The sequence below is a fragment of the Pelecanus crispus genome, chromosome 1, assembly GCF_030463565.1.
Source record: "Pelecanus crispus isolate bPelCri1 chromosome 1, bPelCri1.pri, whole genome shotgun sequence".
Classification (NCBI taxonomy): Eukaryota; Metazoa; Chordata; class Aves; order Pelecaniformes; family Pelecanidae; genus Pelecanus; species Pelecanus crispus.
Genome location: NC_134643.1, coordinates 58,847,806 through 58,870,259, shown reverse-complemented (window position 1 = coordinate 58,870,259; position 22,454 = coordinate 58,847,806). Strand labels below are relative to the sequence as shown.

Genomic DNA, 22,454 nt, shown 5'->3' with positions numbered 1-22,454 from the left:
AAAACTGATCTGCTTTTCATCCATATGAGACTTTGCTTTTTTTTTTTTTAAATTTCTTTTTACTTGAATTTGGTGCTAGTAAGTAATGCTGGCCAATACCAAAGTAGTGCAAATTATTCTCTCCCAGCTCTTCCCAGCATCTACCTCCAAAAATGCCTCTACCTTGACCCTGAGGCAGCACAAGGAGTATAAGGGAAATTGTCACTACTTTTAGTCCTTCAGTCCTTTAACGAGAGCCTATGGTAAAGGGAATGTGGTACTATTAAGCTTGATAATGTACAGAAAGGCCACTGACCCATTTCACACATGGCCACATCTGACACAGCAGACGCTACAAACTATTACTTTAACCCTGTATGAACTAACATCCTCCTGAAAGTTAACTCTGCCTGACCCCCACTCTATTCAAGTCCTGTAACATTCAGGAAAAATACATTCCCTTCAAATGACATGAATCTTCCAATTCCACAGGTATTCAAACATCCTCCCCACTCACTTTCAGTGACAGTTCCTTGTATTCTACAAATAAGGATCATTTCAATTAAAATTCAGTGGGTTGCCAACAGGTATTTCCAACTCCTTGAATTTGACCTTTTTTTAAGAACTGGGAAGAACAGGGGCAAAGACAGTTTTACACGCCAAAAATAAAGACGAAGTTCACAATGTATTGACAACAGTGTTTTTATTTATACCTACAAAAGAAAACAAGATGGTATCAAAAGGACAATTTACAAACTAAGAATAGTAACATAGCTCTTAGTATCCTGTGTCTGAACACCACAGATCTACGAATCTCTCAATTCAAGTCTTCATTAATACAACAGGAATGTGTTCAGAGACCAGCAGGTGTGTGAAACAAGGTGCTGATCCCACACAAAGCCACTAACCCTTCCATTGTTCAGAGAAGTCCAAACAGTAAATTGCTTCAGGAAGTGGGAGGGGAGGAGACACCCAACTCATCTGACACTCCCACAAACTTTTACAGGTTGAAAACAAGGCAAACAATACTAGACACTAACGCTTTATCAACAAGGGCCCTCCAGCTGGTATATGGAACAGAGCAGTGAGCACCAGGTGGGACAGGGGCAGCACATGCCACAGTGCATTTATGCATTCGACAGCCTGGTTAACACTCTGAACTGAACCGAGACCCTGGACTTCAGCTGACCTCGATGGCAATCACGCGCTGCAAGACTTGGCATAGATGTTTACATGCGCGCAAGTCCCCCCCAAAAGGAGTGAAAGCTATAGCAGACTATAAGGCAGCTTTGGTGGCCCAGAGACCCTTTTTAAAGTCAGTCAGTGAGATGTCCTACTCCTACACCCCTCAAAACACATTTCTGCATTGAACTCGCAAATTTCAAGACCAAAAAAAAAAAAGCTCTAAATTTGCTTGCGAGGGAGGCCAAAGACAAATCAATCAGTGCCTGGATAAACGAAATGTTTCTGGCTTTCACTTAACACAAGCAAAGGAACTTCCTGCCCAAGCACTGGAATTAGAAGATGGGATGAGGGAACCAAGGCTCTGGAAGATCTCTCCCTTTTCCCTCTGTGTCAGCAACCTACCTGTGTACTGCCCAAAAAAAAAAAAAAAAAAAAAAAAAAAAAGAAAGAAAAGCAAGCGCATTCATCCCCCAAAATTTTACTCAGGGAAGAAATTAAATTAAAACAGAAATAATTTCTGTATAAGCAAGCTCTTTTCCTGGGCTATAAGAAGTTCCACTCTGCTACAGAAGGAGTGGGCTGCCTTGTTCATCCATATGCAAGAACGCCAACATAAAAAAAACCCCAAAACCCTGCACTCTCATAATGCAAAGATTATGCCTCACAAACCAGGAGATGTATCCATTCTTTTGTCACATCATGAGATCAAGAGCAGCCAACTCCTGTTATCATCTACTGTCTCTGAACCGTCTGGTATTAGAAATAACAAGTCAACAACATGCTTTACTAAAGGGGAAACCCCCTCACACCCACCTTAGCCTGTAAAATAAACAAGTTTTATTTACGTATTTACTAAAATTTCACTCTTCTCTAACATTTTCTAAAATGCTACCTACCTGCGAGAGCTCAGCTCAAAGGGACCAATGGAGCAGGGAAATGCACTCAAAAGCCAGGAAAAGCAATAGTCAGAGCAAGGTACAAAAGAAATAAAGCTTCAGAATCAAGATACACTAACCAGCTCACCGCTTACCTCATGAAAAGGAGATTCCAGGCAATCTCCTCCTCCTCCCTTCCTCCCCTTGCCCTCCCCCCGAGCCCACCCTATTCAAACCTCTTAAATTTAAGTGTGGAAAACTCTGTCACATTTTATTCAGTGTAGCGGCATTCAGAACATTCCCCATTGCAAAAGGTAGTTTGTTCGTGAAGGACAAACAAGATATGCTGTTCATCATCTCCGTTCTCTTTAGTTTCTGGGCTCTCAAATAAGACTTCTCTCAATAAACCCAACAACAGGAATTTGAGAGCAGAAACTAATTTAAGGATAACCAGGCTCCATGTGTTTGCGATGCTGCAATTCAACAATCGTAGGGAAAGAACTTACTTGGCTAAACATTATAGCAGTGGTACCTACAGTGACTATCTGGTTTTCAGGTATCGAATCCAAGACAAGTTTGGTCTCTGACACTGGGGTTTTAATCCCAACTTCCCTACTGCAGGCTGCTATGGGTACCAGAAGATGGGGCCGCTGCTTCCAGAGCTGCAGAAAAACACCAACAATGTAGCTGGGGCATTACTCTGAACACCGCCCAGCTTGGACAAATGAGCAGAGTTTTCCTATAGAAGTCATCATTTATGATAGATTCAAGCAATAACAGTGAGCTATTTAAAAAAAAAAAAATTAAGATTAGGAGAAGTGAGCATTGCTCCCTTGCATTTATCATTTTAAATGAAGTGCTTTTTGGCTCCCCAAAGTTTCCCACCTCTCAATACTTCCTGAAATTAAGTTAACATATTACAGAATAGAAACTTCCTCCCCTCAAAAGCAAGTTTTCACACAAACCTTAGACACCAAGATGATCGAGCTGGGACCTATCTGCCTTATACCCATTTCTTTTAGAGAAAATAAAATTTCCAATTTCCTCAACATGCAAGACAAAAAATAATAAATTTTCCAGTCAACTATATATATCTCTTAAAAAAAAAAAAAAAAAGAAAAAAAAAAAGAGGACAGGGTCAGTAATATGGACTGGGGCTATTTTTGATGGGCTCGAGGGATTTGAATGGTGAATTCTAAGTCTAACCTGCATGAGAGAGACATCACAATGGGAAAGAAGAGAAAGAAAAGGTTCCTTTAAATGCAAGAGGTCTACACTGGTCACCAGCAGGCGAGTGGTCTCATTTGCGTGAGGGGGGAGGGGGCGGGGGAGGGGGCGGATACTGGTAGGTGGCAGTCTGTCCCATATAGCCCATCACATTAGTGGCAGGGGGCTGCGGAAACTGTTGTGACATGAGCGGCTGTGGCTGCTGGCCCGAGCGCCCCACCATCCCTGCATACTGCTGTTGGGTAGTGCTCTGTGAGGTTCTCCCAGCGGTGGCAGCTGTGGTGCTGGCACCATAGCCACTAGCACTGTACTCTGCAGTGCCATAGCCACTCGTGCCATAGGCAGCTGCTCCATAGCTCCCTTGAGTGTAACCATACTGGCTCTGTGCTGCCCCGAAAGCAGAATTTGGGCTCCCGTAGGCACTGCCATAGGTCTTGTTGGCTCCGTTGGCATAACTGTCACCACGCTCACGGTCTCTGAAGCCACCCGAGTCTCTCCGGCCCTCTTTCACTCCCCGGAGCCTCCTGTCACACTCTTCCTGGTACATCAGGTTAGGGTTGTTTACTGAACTGCTCGTTCGGTAACGAGAACGACCTCCTGGCGATGGATATATTAAGATTTAGTACCGTGAACAAGTCTTAAACAATGAACTCTGGTACAATTATGCCACCCTTTCTCCCCCATCTACATCTACCATTTTGCCCACAAGGAGCAAATTCTTTTGACTGACTATAACTCCCCTGCACAGCTGTGCATATGCCTCTTCATTTTGTTCAAGGTGTAAATATGAAGTTAAAAAAGGGTTCTTGATGTGTGTGCTTGGAGACAAAGAAACGGAAGAAATTCAGGACTAACTTGGAAATATAATTAAACTTACTATTCCTTCAGGGAATGGGAGGAAAAATAAGTCTCAGTCCCTGAAGATAAAAGTCAGTGCATCCCTTTGCTGATTTCAATTTCACATGTGCACGCACACACACCCTGTTGCCTGTGCTGAGGTAGGAATTGTAAGGAATTAATTAATTCAAGCAAAATTAGCCCTGTGAGGACCTTATCAGGAGAAAAAAAAAAGAATTCTACAGGTAAGGTGAAACAGTGGACTACCTCTTTTTTGGACAGAAATACGACATCTACATAATGTGTTGAGATCTCAGGTACAAACCAGCTTTACTACTCATCTACTGTTATCTTAGTCTTGCACTTAATAATTCCCTACCCTCTTTCAATCTTCCCTCCCTCAAAAGGGGGAACCTATTCCCTGTGTAGCCCTTTACCCATGTGCCTTTACCTCCACCACCACCTCCTCCTCCTCTGTGGTCCACAAGCTGCATCAGTTTTGGATTGATGGCTTGATTGGCTTCTTCCAACACTTTGATAAGCTCCCTGGCTTGTTTCAGGTTTCCTGGTGTGAAGAAGGTGTAGGCAGTACCTTTGTTGGTACTACGTGCGGTACGGCCGATACGGTGCACATAATCTTCAGAGCTGTTCGGATAGTCGTAGTTTATCACAAATTTAACATCTTCCACGTCTTGTGAAGTGCCCAGGTGCGAAGCACAGTGAAGGGGTGGGGTTGAGGAAAGGGGAGAAGAAGAGAGGACGTGCCAACGAAAGGTGGGGAGCACGAATGCAGGTGACAGTAATAAGAAAAAAAAATACAAAGTTAGTAATTGCATGGAATAAATACAAGACAGACTCATCCCAAAAGAGTAGAAGACTCAAATTTAAGATCATCAGGAACAAAGATCAGTGTCCTGAAAAACAGTGGTAATTTTAAAGCAGTTTTGCCCTGCACTCAAATTCATCTTCCCTGGAATGCATTTCTCTGTCTTCATGTGTCAAAGACACTGATGTTTGTGAATAAGCTAATTGAATTTCATACTTTTTAAAAAAAAAAACAAAAACAAAAAACACAACACAATCTGTAAAGTGAAAATGTCACCATCAGACAGAGCAAACTGGGGCGGAGGAAGGGCAGAACTGCCATGGTAAAGCTTTTACTCTGTTGGGAGAAGTCTAACAAATAATAACGGTAATGAGATCACTTACCTTCCACTTTGTAACATGAAATAAAAGGCAATCTTAAAAATATTTACTTTTACAGTCCTAATAAAATACAGTGAACAACTTGCCCTAGCCTAAAGCTTAAGATACTCCAATTACATTAGTATTATTCAGCCAACTCATTAAAAATTATCCAGACCTAGAATATCGTAACTCAGCTTTGTAATTATCACCAGAATACATTGCACTAACATTTCACCATGCTGTTCCGTCCAGTTCTGGCAAGCTTTTGTAATTTGGACAATCCTGAATTCCATTAGCAATTCCCTACTTCCAGTGTCAGACGGAAGTAGGAAATTAAATGATCAAAATTTCTTTGTATACAAAATAATATTAAAACTTAGGAGACCTGCATGCCTTTTGGAAAGTCAGACTTTGTAAACTTATGGGACAGGAACAAAGTAAATGTTAGTGTAATGCTTCAGTGAAAGCACCTCAAGTACCAAAAGCACCTATTTGCTATAGTACACAATACTTTAAAAAGCATGGAATTACAGTAAGTGCCCTAACAGCTCATAAAAAAAAAAAATTAAAAATCTGCATTTTAAGAAGAATATTCTGAAAATACCCAAGATAAAACACAGATTTTTGTGATTTCCTTTCCTTTTTTTTTTTTTTTTTTTTTTGTTTTAAAGAGAGAAACATTCTCTGTTTGTTACCAGACCGATGCACACTCCCTCCTCCTGTGGGAAACCGCTGCAGCCGATCCCGTCTCTTTGCCTTTTATTTTTGGCGGCCTCCTTTCGAAAACTCCGCCCTCTGACACGGGACCACTGGAGCGCGGGGAGCATGCATCAAGGGTCCATGGCAGCGAGAAGTCCCCACACACGCTCGCTCTGTGAACTGGCTTAGACGCTTCTCTGTAGCCCCATTTGGTTGTGAAGCGCCGGAGAACCTGGGTTCAGGTAAAAGTTTCAGGTCCTCCAACGCTTTTTGTCCCCTATTCGGGGTTCTTAGGGGCAATTGTCAAAAAAATGAAGATACAAAAATTACATCCAAAGGGTCAGACTGCATCTATTGCCCAGACTGCATCAATTTCAAAGGGGTTGTAGGAAAAATAAAAACAAGAGGGTTGTAGTGACAAGTGGGGGACTTTATGTCTGTTTCTTATTACAGCAAAGGGGGGGCTCCTCAGTCTTTGCTGACTCCAAAGTCCTGAATCACACCAAAAAAAGGGAGTGAGAAGGCAGGTTTCACAGGGGGCTGCGCGAGTCTCCAGCTAGGGTCCTTGATGCAACAGTTTTTTTAAAAAGGGGAAAGTGAAGTAAAGAGAGGAGTACGTATGATAGATTGCATCTTCACAGCCAGGGTGTAACTAGTCTGACAAGCTGCAGGCTACATGATCCTCAGTCAGTCCCGTTTTGCACATCCATCAGTAGCAAAGCGACTTGAATTACCACAGAGGTTACAAGGACGTGCTTTCCAGACAGAAAGCACAGGGAATTGTAGCTACCGATGCAGACGGAACTGACTTGACTGGGGAGGAGCGGGAAGAATGGGAAGGCAGGAAGAGGAAAATGCAAGGGTGTTTTCCAGACTAGAAAGTGGCCCTGGTAGAGCACGCAGCTCGCTGAAGAAAGACCAGAGCAAGTACAGGACTCGGCTTCTCCAGTCTAGCATGCTCCAAAGTGTTTGCGCAGTCGCAATCTTCCTGCGCTTTTAGAAGATAATGTAGCAGGATCAAGAATTGAAAACTGTGTAACATTTTTGACAGCTACCTGGGAAACACTCCCTTTGTCAGACCATCAGAATACCCTCTGGCACAGTCTCCGATTATTAATCAGGAGAGATATAAACTAGCAAACATGCTAGTCTAGAGAGCTGTTTAGACAATCAATGTAGATGTGCCCCCACCCCTGCACTGAGAATGATCTGCAGCTGATATCAAAGCTTCTGTTAAAGAAAACAAAACCAAACAAATTCAATGTTCTTAGTTTAATAGACTGAACAAAAAAATAAAGTAAAAAAAAAAAAAATTAAAAAAATTCAGTGCAGAGAGAGGACCTCACTCCAGGGAATTATCACAAAGAAGTCATTACGGGACTCAGAACTTACCTGGAAGAAGCTTTTTTGAAACCAATGTTCCATTAGGAAGAGGGAAAGCCCTGGTGACTCAGCCAAAAGGCGCGCGCCCCTGTTTTATGTTATTTAGGTAGAAGCCTTCACTTTCCAGGATCTTGGAGGAAGTCGTCCAGAAGTTTGCCAGTTAAGTGACTTATTTTAAGAAGCAGCAAACTCAGGGCCCCAAAATAAGCAGAGATGTTGTTCAGTAACAAGAAACAGACTCTGGTACCTTTCCCCCTTCGCTCAGGTGAAGTGGAGGATGGGAAGTGGGGAGACTGTTTTCTGAAGTGTTATCCAATTGAGTAGTTTTGGGGGGAGTGTTTTTTTGAGGGGGGTGAGGCTGTTTTAAATGTCTAGGCAAGATGCACAAAGAAGCTACCAGCACATAGCAAGCCTGTTTAAAAAATGCTGCTAGAGAAAGCAGCTCTCTTTCATACAAACTGGTTTCAGGCCTCAGTCCCTTCTCCCAACAGGCCCAAGTTCTAACTGCACAGGTCCAGACATGACCCTAGAGGGCAGAGACTGAAGTCCATATAATCACCTCTCTGAGGAAGTGTTGGACGTTTTTTGAGGGGGGAGGGGAAGGAGGGGTGAAGGTTGTGTGAACAAAGGCTGCTGAGTCTAGTAATGGTCTGCCTGTATTAAAGTGACCATATGATGCACAGCACAGCCACCCTTTCAGCATATGAGAAAAAGAGAGCTCAGGTAACTGAGATTTTTAACAGCTAGAGATTTTTCTGAGCTTATTTGCAATGACTTGCAGTAATTTTGTCTGAAGTTTACTACAACGAGACATCGACCCCCAAGTAGTTAATCTCCTACCAAACTCAGGGAGGGGGCAATACTCAATGTCCGTTATTGAACTCGGAGCACTTCAGAAGTCATCCTCCTCTTCTAGAGTGGACAAGTGTATAAGGACTGTGCTTAGCACACAAAGTGTTTCACAATACAAATATGCTTATTTAAAAAGGGGGCACAACTGATGCATCCAGACAGATCATTTTCATACCACCAGAATAGAGCTGTGCAATTTTGATTGTTACACATTTGGGTAATACGATGTTAAAGGCCATATATAATCTCAGTGGTCCTGCCTAGAAGGAACACAGAGGAGGGAAGGTTACGTGTCAAGACCAAAGATCTGGAGCAGTGCTTTCTCAGATGTGAATACATCTGTGGGGTAAACATGCATGTGTACACTGGCGTTGGTATGTTCAAATCTGTGGTGTGTCATACGGGGAGAATATTAGCTATTTGCTGTTGAAATGCTCTCCCACAACTTCCTACTTGAACTTTATCTGACACGCTCTGAACTGAGAGCAATCCATCCCTATCATCCAGCAACAAAAGCTGGATTTGGGGAAGAAGTGAGTGTGGTGGAAGGGTTGGGTTGCATAATTGGACGTCTCTTCTCCCTCTTGGCGATCGATTGGTCATGCCTAGGCCTTGCTGCAGACCAAAGCCTGTTCATTAGGAGCAGGAAGAGACTTTGAATATGAAAGAAAAAAAAAAGATTAATGTTAAAAAACGTATTTCACATGTGGGGGAAAATCACGCTTTGATTTTTTTTTTTTAAAAAAAGAAAACATATTTCAGTCCAAAGAAGAAAAATATGCAGCAGTAGGCAAGAGTTGTCTATGTGTACAAACCTAGCCCACGAGATGCAACGTCGGTAGCAATGAGGATAGGAGCCTTTCCAGAACGAAACTCTGTAAAATAAAGCATGCTATGAAGTAAGATTTTTCAAAAAGATAAAGTTACCTGAACTTGATTTACACTAAATGCTCATTTTCCAGAATCTACGTAAGATGGGTCAATTTCAGAAACCCCAGCAAGTCAGGATATAATGTGTCAACTGTTTTTCAAAATCTAGCTCTCTGGGTTAAGCAATTTTCCCACTGTGTTTTTGTCAAAAAAAAAAAAAGGGCAAATACACGTACTGAAATTAACAGTACAAAGGCAAAGGAAGTTCTTTTGAAATGCATCTATTAGGTACAGAGACAAAAAAAAAAGACCAGAGAAAAGCATGTCTCAGTAAATTACATACAGCAGCCTGAGTTACTCTCCCCTCAGTGATGGACTCACCATTAAGCACCCAATCTCTTTCTGGCTGACTCTTGTCTCCATGGATACACATAGCTGGCCAACTGCCAAACAGAGATGTACATTAGTACAGACAGAAAGTACATGTATTAAAGGCAACAGGAAGCTTTATTGACATTTTGGTAAAAACGCAAAAAATAGAAGACTTGAGAAATATTTTATTCCCTGTCCTCCTCTGGCCTGTATCTACCTAGCATGTATACTGGTTTGTTTCTTGCATGTTAAACCCACTGCCTACATAAAAAAAACATCTAAGCCACATCACATTTGCTATATTGATACAGTCCCGATCAGTGCATCAGTATTATGATACACTAAAACCTGCCCAGCTTACAAATACCCTCTTTTGCACTAATGCTTTGATGGGCTGGAACCTTCTGGGAAACTAAGATTGAATTCAGCCAAGAAAAGAATGGACAAGCTGTTCCCAACAATAGCATCATGAACACTTAAACCTTACTGCTGTTGATTACAACTTCTGTTTCCCACTAGAAACAAGGGGAGGGAGGAGGGAAGATAATCACCCATCTCTGCGCATCCTTCGAGTGAGATCATCACATCTCCTCTTTGTCTCCACAAAGATGATAGTCTTGTTTTCCTTCTCTGCCATGATTTCTTCCATCAGTTGTATCAGTCTAAAATAGACGTGAGAGCTAAGATGTATAGCCACATGTACAAGAATATAGGACCACTCTCTCAACTTACATTGAGAACATACACAACACACATCCACATAAATAAGTCAGTATCACCTATGCAGAACTTAGGTCTGTGTACAAGGGTATGGTTAGAATATACACAATTGACTAGTTAATTACAGGACTTACTTATTTTGTAACACTCAAAGGTTAAATAATCCTACAAGTAACTTCACTATTCAGAATTCCTATTTGGCTTTCAAAGCAATGCACTTTTTTAAGTACCACGAAAAAAACTGAAATAGTAGGAAAATCAGCTTACTTATGGTCTTTCTCGCTTTCCATGCATACATCCACTATCTGCAGGATATTGTGGTTGGCACTCAGCTCCAAGTTTCCCACATTGATCTGAACATAGTCCTGCAGGAAGTCCTCAGCAAGCTGGCGCACTTCTTTTGGCCAGGTGGCACTCCACATCAGAGTCTGTCTGTCAGGCTAAGAAAAAGGGAAAATGGATTTATTTAAGGTACTGGACTTTGAATAGGAAACCAAAGGAAGCTGTCCTTTTACGAGGTTCACGCACCCTTATCTGGTCAACAATTTTACGAATTTGGGGTTCAAATCCCATGTCCAACATCCTGTCTGCTTCATCCAGCACCAGGTATGTACAGCGACGAAGGTTGGTCTTTCCTGCCTCAAGGAAGTCAATCAAGCGACCTGGTGTAGCAATGCAGATCTCCACACCTTCGAAACAGAATGAGGAAAAAGACTAAGGCACTTCATTTGAATGTCAATTGGTATTTTTAGTCAGAATGAATCACCTTCCAGAGCAAAATTGTTTTTTTAAAAAAAAAAAAGCACCACCCTCATTCGTACCCAAGATTGAGTCATTTCAGTAGAAGTCCTAGTTTCTTTTAGTATTTTTTTTCCATTCTGAAATTACTGTTACAGTGCCATTAGAATAATAAATGCAGTATGGAAGCTAAAAGCTTACTGTCAGAGAACACCAGCAAAGAGCTGTCCAGAACTCAGAAGTAAAATAAGCTGCTACTCAAGCCTGACCCACCCTCATCCAGAATTACACAGTCTAAAGAGCTCTCTAGAAAAATAAGAGCGAACTCCAGCTAAACTCCCCATGTTAAGCAAACGTGAAGTGCTCCTCTTGCTATACAGGTCAATTACTTCCACTTTTTTTTTTTTTTTAAATATATAAAGCCAAAGCATGGGCTTTAATACCAAGTAATTATGTACCAATACTGACAGACAATCATCATAAGCAGGAGAACACCCATTTCACAGCACTCCAGAAAGGTGTGCAAAAACCCACCAAGATGATCCTCCCAAAGTCTCTTCATGTAACCTTCAACTCCTCCATTGAAGATGCTGCTTCTGAATTGGAATACACTACCATATTCTTGAACAGAGCTATCCCACAGCCTTCCACCATGCATGCCTTTATCCCATTACCGCAGTTTTCAACAATGACTCTGCAAACTGCAGTGGTTAAGTAAAATTTTCTGATTTCTTGAGTAGCTCTGTATATATAGGCTTACCTTGGTAATATTTCTTACATCTTTTCACATAATTCTATTACTTTTTTTTAATCTAGTGAAGATGAAAGCCATCAGCACATTCCTGCATTTGAAATTGTACGTAACTAGCCCTTGATATGAAGGTTAAGTCACTTGAGCACTACTGCATTACAGTGGTAGCTTTAGAACCATGGTTCCTCACCATTCCCAACTCCAGCCCCTTGCTAGGTATGGACAGGCAGTTACAGAACGTTATGGGGTTCATGAACAGAAATAGAGCTTAGTGCTTCAGAACAATAAAAAAAACCCCAAAACCCACTGTCTAAAGAAGTTTCTATACACTCAGAAATTAAGTTTGATTATTTGAACAAGCCTGAGCAGAAAACTTGCAATCTGGCTTAAGAAAAATCATTCTTTAAACTTGTTGCTACTGCATTTCCTCAAAATAACCTGTTCTCTTTCTGGTAAGTTTCCTCTCCCCCTTCCTATGTCCTGATGATCTTCACAAGTGGAAAGTTCAAAGGGAAAATGGAAAGGAAATCTAATATCTGAATAAGACTCTACACAACAAAGAAGAGAAATACTACATACAGTATCATTGTAACTGGAGAAAGAGATAGCTGCTCATTCATGCACACCCTCCTCCAAACAGGTTTTAAGAAGATCATTTTATTTTTACAGAGGTTTTACAATACCACCTCCTCCAGAAACTGCAAACCCCCGTTTTAAAATTACCTCTTTCTAGATCTCTGATTTGGGGACCTTTGGGTGCTCCTCCGTATATGCAGGTACTCTTCAGTCTTGAACATTTGCCATAATCATCAGCCACCTGCTGCACTTGCTGGGCCAACTCTCTAGTAGGTGCTAGAACCAGGCACTGCAAAAGGGATTGATTCAGAATAGCCAAGCTGCACACACATCCCTAACTTAAGGGCTCTGCACAGACACCATAAGCAAAGCTGGACCATCTGCTCTTTATTAGCTAAACCATTTAAATATCTTTAGACTATGTCAGCAATTGCACAGAATTTCAACTGAGTGGGATGTTCACATTGTGATAGTAAACATTTCTCTACTTACTATTCTGATACGGCAATTAAAGTACACATCTCATTAACAATGCCATGCCATACACACAAAAAGGAAGAGAACTGAGAAGCACTTACAATTGGGCCATCTCCTCTCTCCAAATATGGTTGGTGGTTGATGTGAACAATTGCAGGCAACAAGTACTGAAACAGAAGAACTTTAAGTCAAGACACAGGACATCAATATTCAGTGTCAATGATCACCTACCATGACGAGTGGATCAAGGCAAGAGCCCGCTTAGCCTAACATCCCTTCAAGAAGCCAACATCTGATGTGAGAGGCAGCAAGAAACCTTGGCTATATGAGAATCAGGATTCTCCAAAACCAGATACTTGTTATCCAACAGAACGTAAGATTTTTCAGAGCTGCTAACCAACCATACCTGCTTTGACATGAGCACAAAATACAGTTGCTCAACACCTCTGAAAGGAAGGCTCATTTAAATTTGGAGTCTAAGTTAGCAGAATCAAGCAATCTTGCCTCTAACCAATGCTTTTCATAAAGGATAAAATTCCTTCTTAACCACTGCAGATAAAATTAAAGTATACCTTGAAGACTCATCTATTCTTTACTTTTAACTTGCATAGTTAATAAAACAAATATGCTAAAGAGCACACACTGGTTTTTGAACCACAGTGTAAGCATAGACCAAACAGAAGTGACTAAGCATCCAAAAAGAAAGACACACAAAATACACGCCTGTGAATAGGACAGGCTAGTTGAGTTGATACTTAAGTCTCAGCTGTGATGCAATAAAGCAAGCTTCAAAAACATGTAATCATCTCACTTTATGCTTGTAGTGCTGACAAGCCCAAAAACTAACAAGTAGCCAAGGGCAATTTCTGCAAAGCGACTAGGAAAACTAACCAAATAAATAAAAGGGAAAAATACATACTGCTAGTGTCTTCCCAGAGCCAGTCTGCGCAATGCCCACCATATCACGACCACTGAGGGCCAGTGGAAAGCCTTGGCACTGAATTGGAGTGGGTTCTGTGAAGTTCTGGTCCATCAAGGCATCCATCACATACTCTAAGAATTTAAGGGGAAAAAAAAATCTTAAAGGATAACTGAGGCTTCAGAAGACCTTTTAGAAAACATAACAGGCCTAAACAGTTATTGTTTTTGAGTAATCCTCACTATCTTAAAGAATGGCAAAACACTTACGTGGAAAGCTACACTGGTGGAAGGCAAACACAGGCTTGGGGCAGCCCTCCATTCCTCGAATTGTTATCTCTTTTTTTCTTCGCAATTCTTCAACTTCATACTATTTACAGGAAAAAAATGCAAAGACAAACACCAAATGTCAGCATGGACTTAAAAGTGCACGTTTCTAACTATTAACTCACTTCACACCTCTGGATAACAGCTTCATTAGAGAACTGAACTGAAACAGAGATCTAAGAAGGACTGCTTTGCTAAGGATTTTATCTTGAGACTGAGCTATCACATAGCTTCCACAATATTCAGAGGTATGAGCTCTCTGTCTAGAAGGACTAATGTCTCGCTCTTCTTCCAACCAGCCCTTTTTAATGAAAAGTGTATTAATATAGTATTTTAAGAGTTTTACTCTTCCTCCTGAGGCCAGAAATTATCAACAGCTTCAGAAGTGATCAGAAACAGACAATCAGATAAGAAACATGTTTTATGTGGCAGCACTAAGAAATAAACAAAATAAATAGGCCCTAATATACTACGAACAAGCAGAACGCAGGGCAGTCTCCCTCCTTAAATTAACACATTCCAGAGGTGGTTGAATACAGAGCACTTGCTGGACAACCTGCAACTCAGAAATGTTGCCTTGCAATCTTTTCGGAACCAGCACTTCTCTTCTGCATGAAAGAAGCCCAGGCAACATCATATGATACCCTAAGACCTCACAATTTTTTTTCTAATAATGGAACTTCTTAAAATATTTCTGAAATGTGTAGCTACATAAGCACAATTTTAGGATTAGAAAAAGTGGTTTAATCTTTGTCTAGGTTATCTTGCAAGTCCAACTGCACTTTGCAACATGCTTCCCAATTCATGACCTTATTCTAATGCTCGTTAAAAATCAATAGAAAGATACACATCAATCCCAAACATGCACTTTATCCAAAGCAATAAATTTACTATTTGTGAGAATCTTTTGAGCTTGAATGAAAAGGTAAAAAAAACAAAACAACTTCTGGGAAAAACGTGAAAATCCTTTTAGTTGGCTAAGGCAAAGACAGCTACAGCAACTAATACTAGCTGTGTGTGATTGAGTAGTTCAAGTTGTTGTCTCTTTAAAAAGCCAATGACTCCTTCAATTCCTTTATGCCATATAAATATCTCATGAATATTTCACATAAAGATTTGTAAGTCTATGTAACTGGATAAGAACATTTTGGGGTTTTTGTTTCCTCATGTCAAGAATGAAATCTCTTAGTTTCTAAATATAAAAAGACATTAAAGAAGGGAAAAAAATACTCTAGACTCAAGTGAGGTAGGAAGGGGAGATTACTGTATCTACAGAGTAAATACAAAGTACCACACCCAGTTTTGAGTCCCCAGTGTAAGAACATTGTTTTAACAGGGCATGTCCAATTATGGGGGGAAAGCTGGAGGCTGGAGTACAGGCGGTACAAAGGAAGACTGGGAGCGCTGGATTTGTTCAGCTTGGGAAAGAGAGGACTAAAAGGAGAATTTAAGTGCTACTTTAACTACCCAATGGGTCACTATAAAGAAGATGTTGCAAATAATTATTGGGGGGAAAAAATACCACGAGAAACATTAAGCGCTGGGAAAGCCACCCAAAGAAGATATAAACTCTCCCCATCCCTGGGGATATTACAAATAGCTAGATCAGACAAGCATTACAATGATGAATTACAAATGACCAAATGTAAAATATCTTGTATAAAAACAGCTAAGAGCAGAAGCATCACCCTTGCTAATGTTAAATATTGAAGGCAACTAGAACCAGTATCCTGCAGAGTACACAATACCAAACAAGCTTAACGAAAAGACAGTTCTATTATACACTGTCCCAGACTTCCTAGGACAAGTTTTTCCACTTGTGACATTTTGTTGTAGGCAAAATGGAATAGACAGCATCTGAAAACTTACTGGAGTAAGCCTGGCCACTTCTGGATGTTCCACATAAAAATTCTTCTCAAACTTGGGCAGTTCATTTAAATCCCATTTTTTCTTACGTAAACGTTCCCCTGGATTACCAAACTTCTTTGGAGGAAGAGGACCTCCACGACTTGCTCCAAACCTGGGAATGTCAATATTAGTTATAAACAAGAGTATTTAATTACTCTGGAATTTGCAGGTTTCTTAAGCATTTTACACTCTTCTTTCCTCCACAAGTTCACACATGAGCACAATATTCTAGCAACAGTCACTCCTCCTCTCCCTCCCCCAATCACTATGACAGCATATAACTTCTTGAAATAACATAAACCTGCTTTAAGTCAGCTCTAAACCCCAAACCATCTTAAAGTTTCCATCCAGTACAGCCATTTGTAACTCACTGCCTTAAAGCTCCTGTCTCTAGATTTCTATCTCAAGGCTCCCTCCCTCGGGACAAAGCTGTGGGTACAGCTAGCTATAGCACTTACCTTTTCCTGAAACTGACACTACACTTAAAACATGGTTAGATGAAAGGGACAAGAAAAACCTCTAATCGCATGGTTCCTTGTATCTCTCTCGAGGTTAGTTTTACACAAAAAAAGCTACTTCACTGTCTCCCCCTCTGTATCTTCTCTCCTTTCTTATCACGCAGTATGCCTCAAATAAAAGAAACAGAGTGAAGAACAGAAAGTAAACAAGTCCAGCCAAGACTGCAAGTCCACCTGTAGTTCTGGAACCAAAGAAATTAAAAAAACAAAAAACTAAAAAAACCCTTTTTAAACCAGAATTTAACCGGGGGGGGGGGGGGGGGGGGGGGAGGAAAAAAGTACCCGGGAAAAATCATATTCTCTCTCAAATGCTTTTGATGAAGACTCGAGAGTAAGAAGCTAACATTCTGCTAAAAAATTCCTAACTAGCAGAACTACTCAGAAGTTAACTGCTCTTTCTAAGTTTTCTTCACCCAGTGAACTGAATACACTTAAGAAGGTTAAGAACTAACTGTAACGACTAATTGATGTATTAGATAGATAAACCATGAGCTTCTAGCAATTACCTCTAAGAGTAACTGAAAACTGAGTGGCATACAATTATTTACTGTAAATATTATATATATTTTTAAAATTCTGCAAAAAAGTTATAGCTCTTTCATTAGTATCATACAAACACAGCAGAAGGTACTTTTCCAAATGCTCACAGGTCAAATTTTGTCCTAATTCAGATTTTGGTTAATAAAGCTACACCTTTTTACAAAACATCGATTCATGAGAAATGCCTATTTAAAACAAGACCTTCATTTAGATAGCAAATCCAAAGTGTCTGCATCTTACCCAGGCAGTCTTCTAGTAAATAAAAAACTGTTAATGAAACAAACCAAAAGCAACAAAAATCCCAAAGTAATCTTCTTACACTAGCAACTGGGGGGGGGGGGGGGGGGGGGGGGGGGGGAGGGAGGGAGTTGCTAAAAAATAAAGATCTGAAATAAATTTCTGAATTATGTTAAGTACAAGACTACCTGTTCAGACATTAACTACATTTGTTCTTTAAATCACTTCCCAATGGAAACTACAAATTATAGTGATTAAGAGACCAAAAAAACAGAACTGAAATCAACATATTAACAGGAAGAAGTGGTTACGTTGTTGGAAAAGCTAAGTATGGTAGATATAATTTAAGCTAAAACTTGCTAAGTAAGTTTTAAAGTGTTTGCTTTGTTGCAACTGTTTCATTAAGTCTCTTCCCTCTCCTATAAATATTCCTTATTTTCTCATCAGTATGTCTATCAGATCCCCCAGTCGGCCTGCATAATCCACAATTTTTGTCACATGAAAAGACTGTGAAACACAACTTCACACTTTTGTGAAACACAAAAATTAATTTAAGCATTACATTTTCCTTCATGACAAAGTAAAAAAAAAATAGTATAGGTTTTCATTTACAGGAACATTCAGCTTTATGAAAGGTGTCTGCTACTGACCATGCTAATTTGAGGTCAAAATGACAACTATTTCTGTATCCTATCCAAGGAGTTCTAATGAAACCCATAGTCCCACTGAAGTCAACTGGAGGTTCAAAGGATCATTAAGTTTCCTTATGAAAGGAAACATGGAAGAACTGATTGCAAGACTGGGCACTGAAGCAGCTGAAATTTGCTCCACAGCTATACACAGAGGGAAGAATCAATATATTTTACGTGACATAGAAGTCACATAGTTTCAATTCTCCATTCTTACACACAATATGAAGTGAGGCCTGCAGCAGACCTTAAACACTGCCTCTGCTGAAGTTTATCGGCTAAACTGACACTTTACATTCCGATTACAAGTAAAACGAGATTCCAATTCCAGTTAAACTGATTTAAATCAAAGATTATTTACTGATTTGCCAACAGTTCTCTTTTCAAGTGTAAATTCAGACTGACTCAAAACATTCTTCTCTAATATTACTGATGCCATCATTTCTGGGACAGAACCGAGTGAATTTGTCATACTCCATAGCAAAACAGTGCAACTTTCCAGTCTAAAAGTCCACACCTCGTTCCTGACACAAGTAAAACACAAAGCCTGTATTTTTTTAGCCTACAAAAGATCAGCACTGAGAAGGTGACCAACTTTCAAATGGTGCTTAACCAGCACGCTGGGCAGCCCAAAATTTTATAGAGGTTATTTATGAAGTATGATGGCTGTTAGTGGTTACAAATATTTTCACACATTAAATAGATGTATATAACAAACTGAATTGCGATGCATTAAAGCTTCCAGGATAATATGCCAAGAAAACGATTTTGCATGCAAATGTCCAAAAACTTCACAAAGAACCCTGTAGACACTGCTTTTACTTATGCAATTTCCCTGATTAAAAGAGAAGCATCTGCTTATAATCAAAGCCTTTACACAAAATGAAATTACACAAATTTTAAGGTATGCCAAGTGTTGTGACAGTGCTTTGGACAGTGTTCTTTTAAGTAACTGTATATAAATCTGCACACTCGAACTCACTCACTAAACTCCAAAAACAGCTGGGGTCTCAACTATCTGGGACTTGCCAAAGCATTTACTCCAGTGTCCTTGTGTTAAACTGAGCTGGAAATCTCATAGTGGAAAAACACCAGAACCCTCCTCTCTGTGAAAAAAATGAAAGTATCTTTTAATTTCAGAGCGTGAAATGTGGGTGTAAGATAAAGCAAGGATACAACTATCTTTCTCCACAGACAACAAGAAACTAGATGTTAAAGCGCATTGCAACATATAAACAAAATATTCCCAAATCTCCTAGCGGGGAGGGAAAAACATGAAGGAAAGGAAAGGAAGGGGGGGGGGGGGGGGGGAAAGAGAAGACTCATTAACTGAGATCTAGTCTGCCATATTAATAATAACAGAACCCACATATGTTTATTGTTAATCCTTGAGAATGGAGGCCTAACTGCTTGTGATCTAAAGGACAGAAAATGCCACTCTCCTAAATTAGTTCTAACGTTCTCTTTAAAAAGGCCTAGGATGAACATTTTGTTACTTTCAACCCTTAAAAAAACTCAAAGTCTCAAACTAGTTATATACTATAATGCCATTGTATTTATTGCTGCCAACCTCAGAAGAAGAAAAAAAAAAATCAAACCTGCAAAAACCTTTTCAAAGCCAAGCTTCCTTTAAATAGCAGAATCAAGACTATTAAGCACTAGGCCTCTGCAGTGCCACACAGACAACTCCTGTTTGACTGCTACGTAAGCTTGGTCATGCTCGTTAAGTGCGGTCCAGGGCCATGTTTACTGAGATCGCCCTCCCGAGTATGCAAGTCCCCTGCATGGCAGCAGTTTTCAATCTCATTTCCTCTCCCGATAAGCCTGGGAATGCAACTGAAAAAGATCTTTCACCAACTGCCATCTTTCTAGTAAGTCCAGAAGGAGCAATGACAACCAGAAGGGCAGACCGTCCAACCACCCTTGCCAGGGCCACCAAGACCTTCGTGGCTTGCGGGGGGGGGGGGGGGGGGGGAGGCGCGGAGAGGGGGAGTAGGGTAAAGAAGAGGGCTGGCAGAAAATAAATTAAGGGTAAGGCGGGGAAAGGAAAAGGCCTTAAAATTGCAAACAAGGCACACACGGTTACACATGAACGATGGGAAAACTAAATAACAAAAACCCCAACCCACCACCACCCCTTGCTGCCAGAACCGTACTAATAAAGTCTCCAGCTCCCCCCCCCCCCATCCCCACACGAAATTTTTTGGGGAAAAAGCTCCCCCCAATACGGCAAGCAGAACGTGCCCCCTTCGTCCCCACGACTCCTCCCCAGCCTTCCTCCCACAAGACCCCGAACGTGGGAGAGACGGCTCCCTCCACCGCCCCCACGCCGTGTCGGCCCACGCCGCGCCAACCACCCCCCCCCCCTCCCCCGGCCCGGCCTGCCCCCCCCCCCCCCTTACCCGCCGCGGTCTCGGTCGCGGCCCCGGTCCCCGAAGCCCCTCATCGCACCCGGAGGGGTGGGAGAAAGGCACCGGAATGCCGGCCGTGGGGACGGCGAGGGACTAGGGGTACGGGGAGACGGTCCAGCCAGGGGCGGCTGTGTCTCGGAGGAATCGCTTTGCGCCACCTCGCTTCTTTGGTGGGATACAAAAGGAGAAGAGGTGGTCAGTGGGTCAGAGACCCGCTGGACGTCGGCGGAGGGAACGGCGGGGCTCTCGGTCGGCTCCAGGGCCCGTGAAGTGTGGAGACACCAGCGTCTTCTTCCTCCGGGCTCCCGGCACAAAATGGCTGCCGCCGCCCCAACCCGCTTCAGTTACGTTACGGGCGGCCCGGCGCTGCGCAAATTGCGGCCCTCGAAAATATCTACGCCTATTCCCGGAAGTCAACTACGCCCTAGACTCGCTTGGCGAAACCGCGCTCAGCGCGGAAGGCAGGGTACGAAAGGTGCGTAGCGTTCTTGACTTGAGCCGGGCCCCGGCGTGAGGAAGGGAGGGAGGAGAGTAACGCTCTCCCTATTCCTCAAAGTCTGCTACGCAAGGAGTCAACTCCGTAACCCCCTCTGGACGGTAGAGAAAACCTAGGCCGAGGCGTACGTTACGTAAGTACGCGGCGTACGTAAGGTGCGTAATTCGGGCTGGCGTAGGGCAGGAAGAGCCCGTGCGTTTTGCGTAAAATTCTTCCGCGGGTTGTGTAGGCAGGGTTGGCGGAGGGTCGGAGGATTACGTTAATTTTGCAGCGTACTCAGCTTTAGAGAATACGGCCTTTCGCCTACGCGCCCGCTGGCCCCGTGGAGGCTGGCAGCGGGGCTGAGACAATAACGGGGGCGCGGGGCGGCGGCGGGGGCCCGGCACGGCGCGGTGGGGGAGCGGCCCCTCGGGCCTCCGCGGCGGCGCCGGCGAGTCCGCACGGGTCCAGGGGGTTTGGGGTTTTTCCTCTGCTTTTTTTTTCCCCTGGCAGATCCCTAGGGGGATGGTGGCGCGGCGCTGGGGCAGGAGAGGGAGTGACAGCAGCCATGATGGTTGTGTGCGCCTGAGTGCCGGGAGAAAATGGCATAAGGGGCTCAGCACGGGTCGTGCCGGCAGCGCCCGCTTACGCACCCGCCTCCGTAGCTGTAGGAGGTTCGTGGCAACCTTTGCAGAAAGTAAACCGGTAACTAAAATTCACCTCCTTCACCCACTGTGGTGTTGAACTGCATGCAATCGATGGCATGGTTTGAAGTACTCAAAAGGACACCGGGCATGGCACAGACACCGTGTTTATGGCCTGCTAGCGTTTGACTCCTCAGATCAAGCCCAGACTCCTAGCTAGAAGAGAAAATAAGCCATGAGGCAATTACGTGGCATCGGCCAGAAGTTCTTTCGTGCTGTGCTTGCGCTTCTAGCACCTACCGAGAAGTAGCCAGTCTGTCCGTCCTGGCACAAGAGGCTGTGGCTGGTGGGCGAGCCGTGTACACCAGCCAAACCAAGCCGTGGCCCAAACCACGGCCACGCTATCAGCGGGGCTACCAAAAATCATTTACATTGGCAGAAGAGAAAGTCCCCTTTATTTTCAGACCCTTGAAACAAATAGCAGCCTGGAAAGAGAAATGAACTGTTTACTATTTTAGTTTTACTTGCTGTACGTATGGCATATGTGAGAAAGCAAAAAGCAGTCTCGGTGCTTAAAATACTGGAAGAAACTTGGGCCTTTCTAAGTGGGTGGGAGGGAATCAAGTGACACTGTAGGCTCTCCCTGACACTTGGCCGTTAGATACAGATGCCTGGTGTGGGAAAGACTGGTACATGCAAAGAGCTAGATGTTACATGAAATAACAACGGCTGACCCATTCCTGGCTCTCTCAGATCAGCCAACCTCCCTGCCTTCGTCTCTAGACTTCTCTCTGCTGTGAAAAATAGTGCTTTACCTCAGGAAAAATATCAAAGATACGTTAAGAAGCCACTCAAGGAAGGCAAACTCTAGCTCTGTCACAAGGTAAACTCTGGCTATGATGTCAGGCTTTTCTTGGATTAATTTCTGGTCATCGCTGCCTTTTTACGTCATGTTATCTTACATGCATTAGTTAATCTAAATGAAAAAATTCTTGTATCAGTGAGGACAAGCTCTCTAACTGGACACCGAAGTTAGACCCATTCTAATTAGCATTTTT

General features: G+C 42.3%; 1 protein-coding gene across 3 annotated transcripts; it reads right to left on the bottom strand.

Annotated features, from left to right (window-relative positions):
- Positions 1-1,623: 1,623 nt before the first annotated feature.
- On the bottom strand, positions 1,624-20,615 carry DDX17 (DEAD-box helicase 17). Of its 3 annotated transcripts, none has more exons than XM_075725332.1 (13): positions 20,269-20,615; positions 15,844-15,994; positions 13,918-14,017; positions 13,649-13,782; positions 12,831-12,896; positions 12,400-12,541; positions 10,716-10,876; positions 10,455-10,627; positions 10,019-10,129; positions 9,477-9,538; positions 9,041-9,100; positions 4,549-4,794; positions 1,624-3,863 (listed from the first exon to the last, which is right to left on the bottom strand). In XM_075725332.1, the coding sequence occupies exons 1-13, from the start codon at positions 20,310-20,312 to the stop codon at positions 3,340-3,342; spliced, it is 1,974 nt and encodes a 657-aa protein (XP_075581447.1). In that variant the 5' UTR covers positions 20,313-20,615; the 3' UTR covers positions 1,624-3,339. The 3 variants fall into 3 exon arrangements, with proteins under 3 accessions (XP_075581447.1, XP_075581384.1, XP_075581498.1); XM_075725269.1 differs by having other exon boundaries at positions 4,555-4,794; XM_075725383.1 differs by having other exon boundaries at positions 1,624-3,860; positions 4,555-4,794.
- Positions 20,616-22,454: the final 1,839 nt, after the last annotated feature.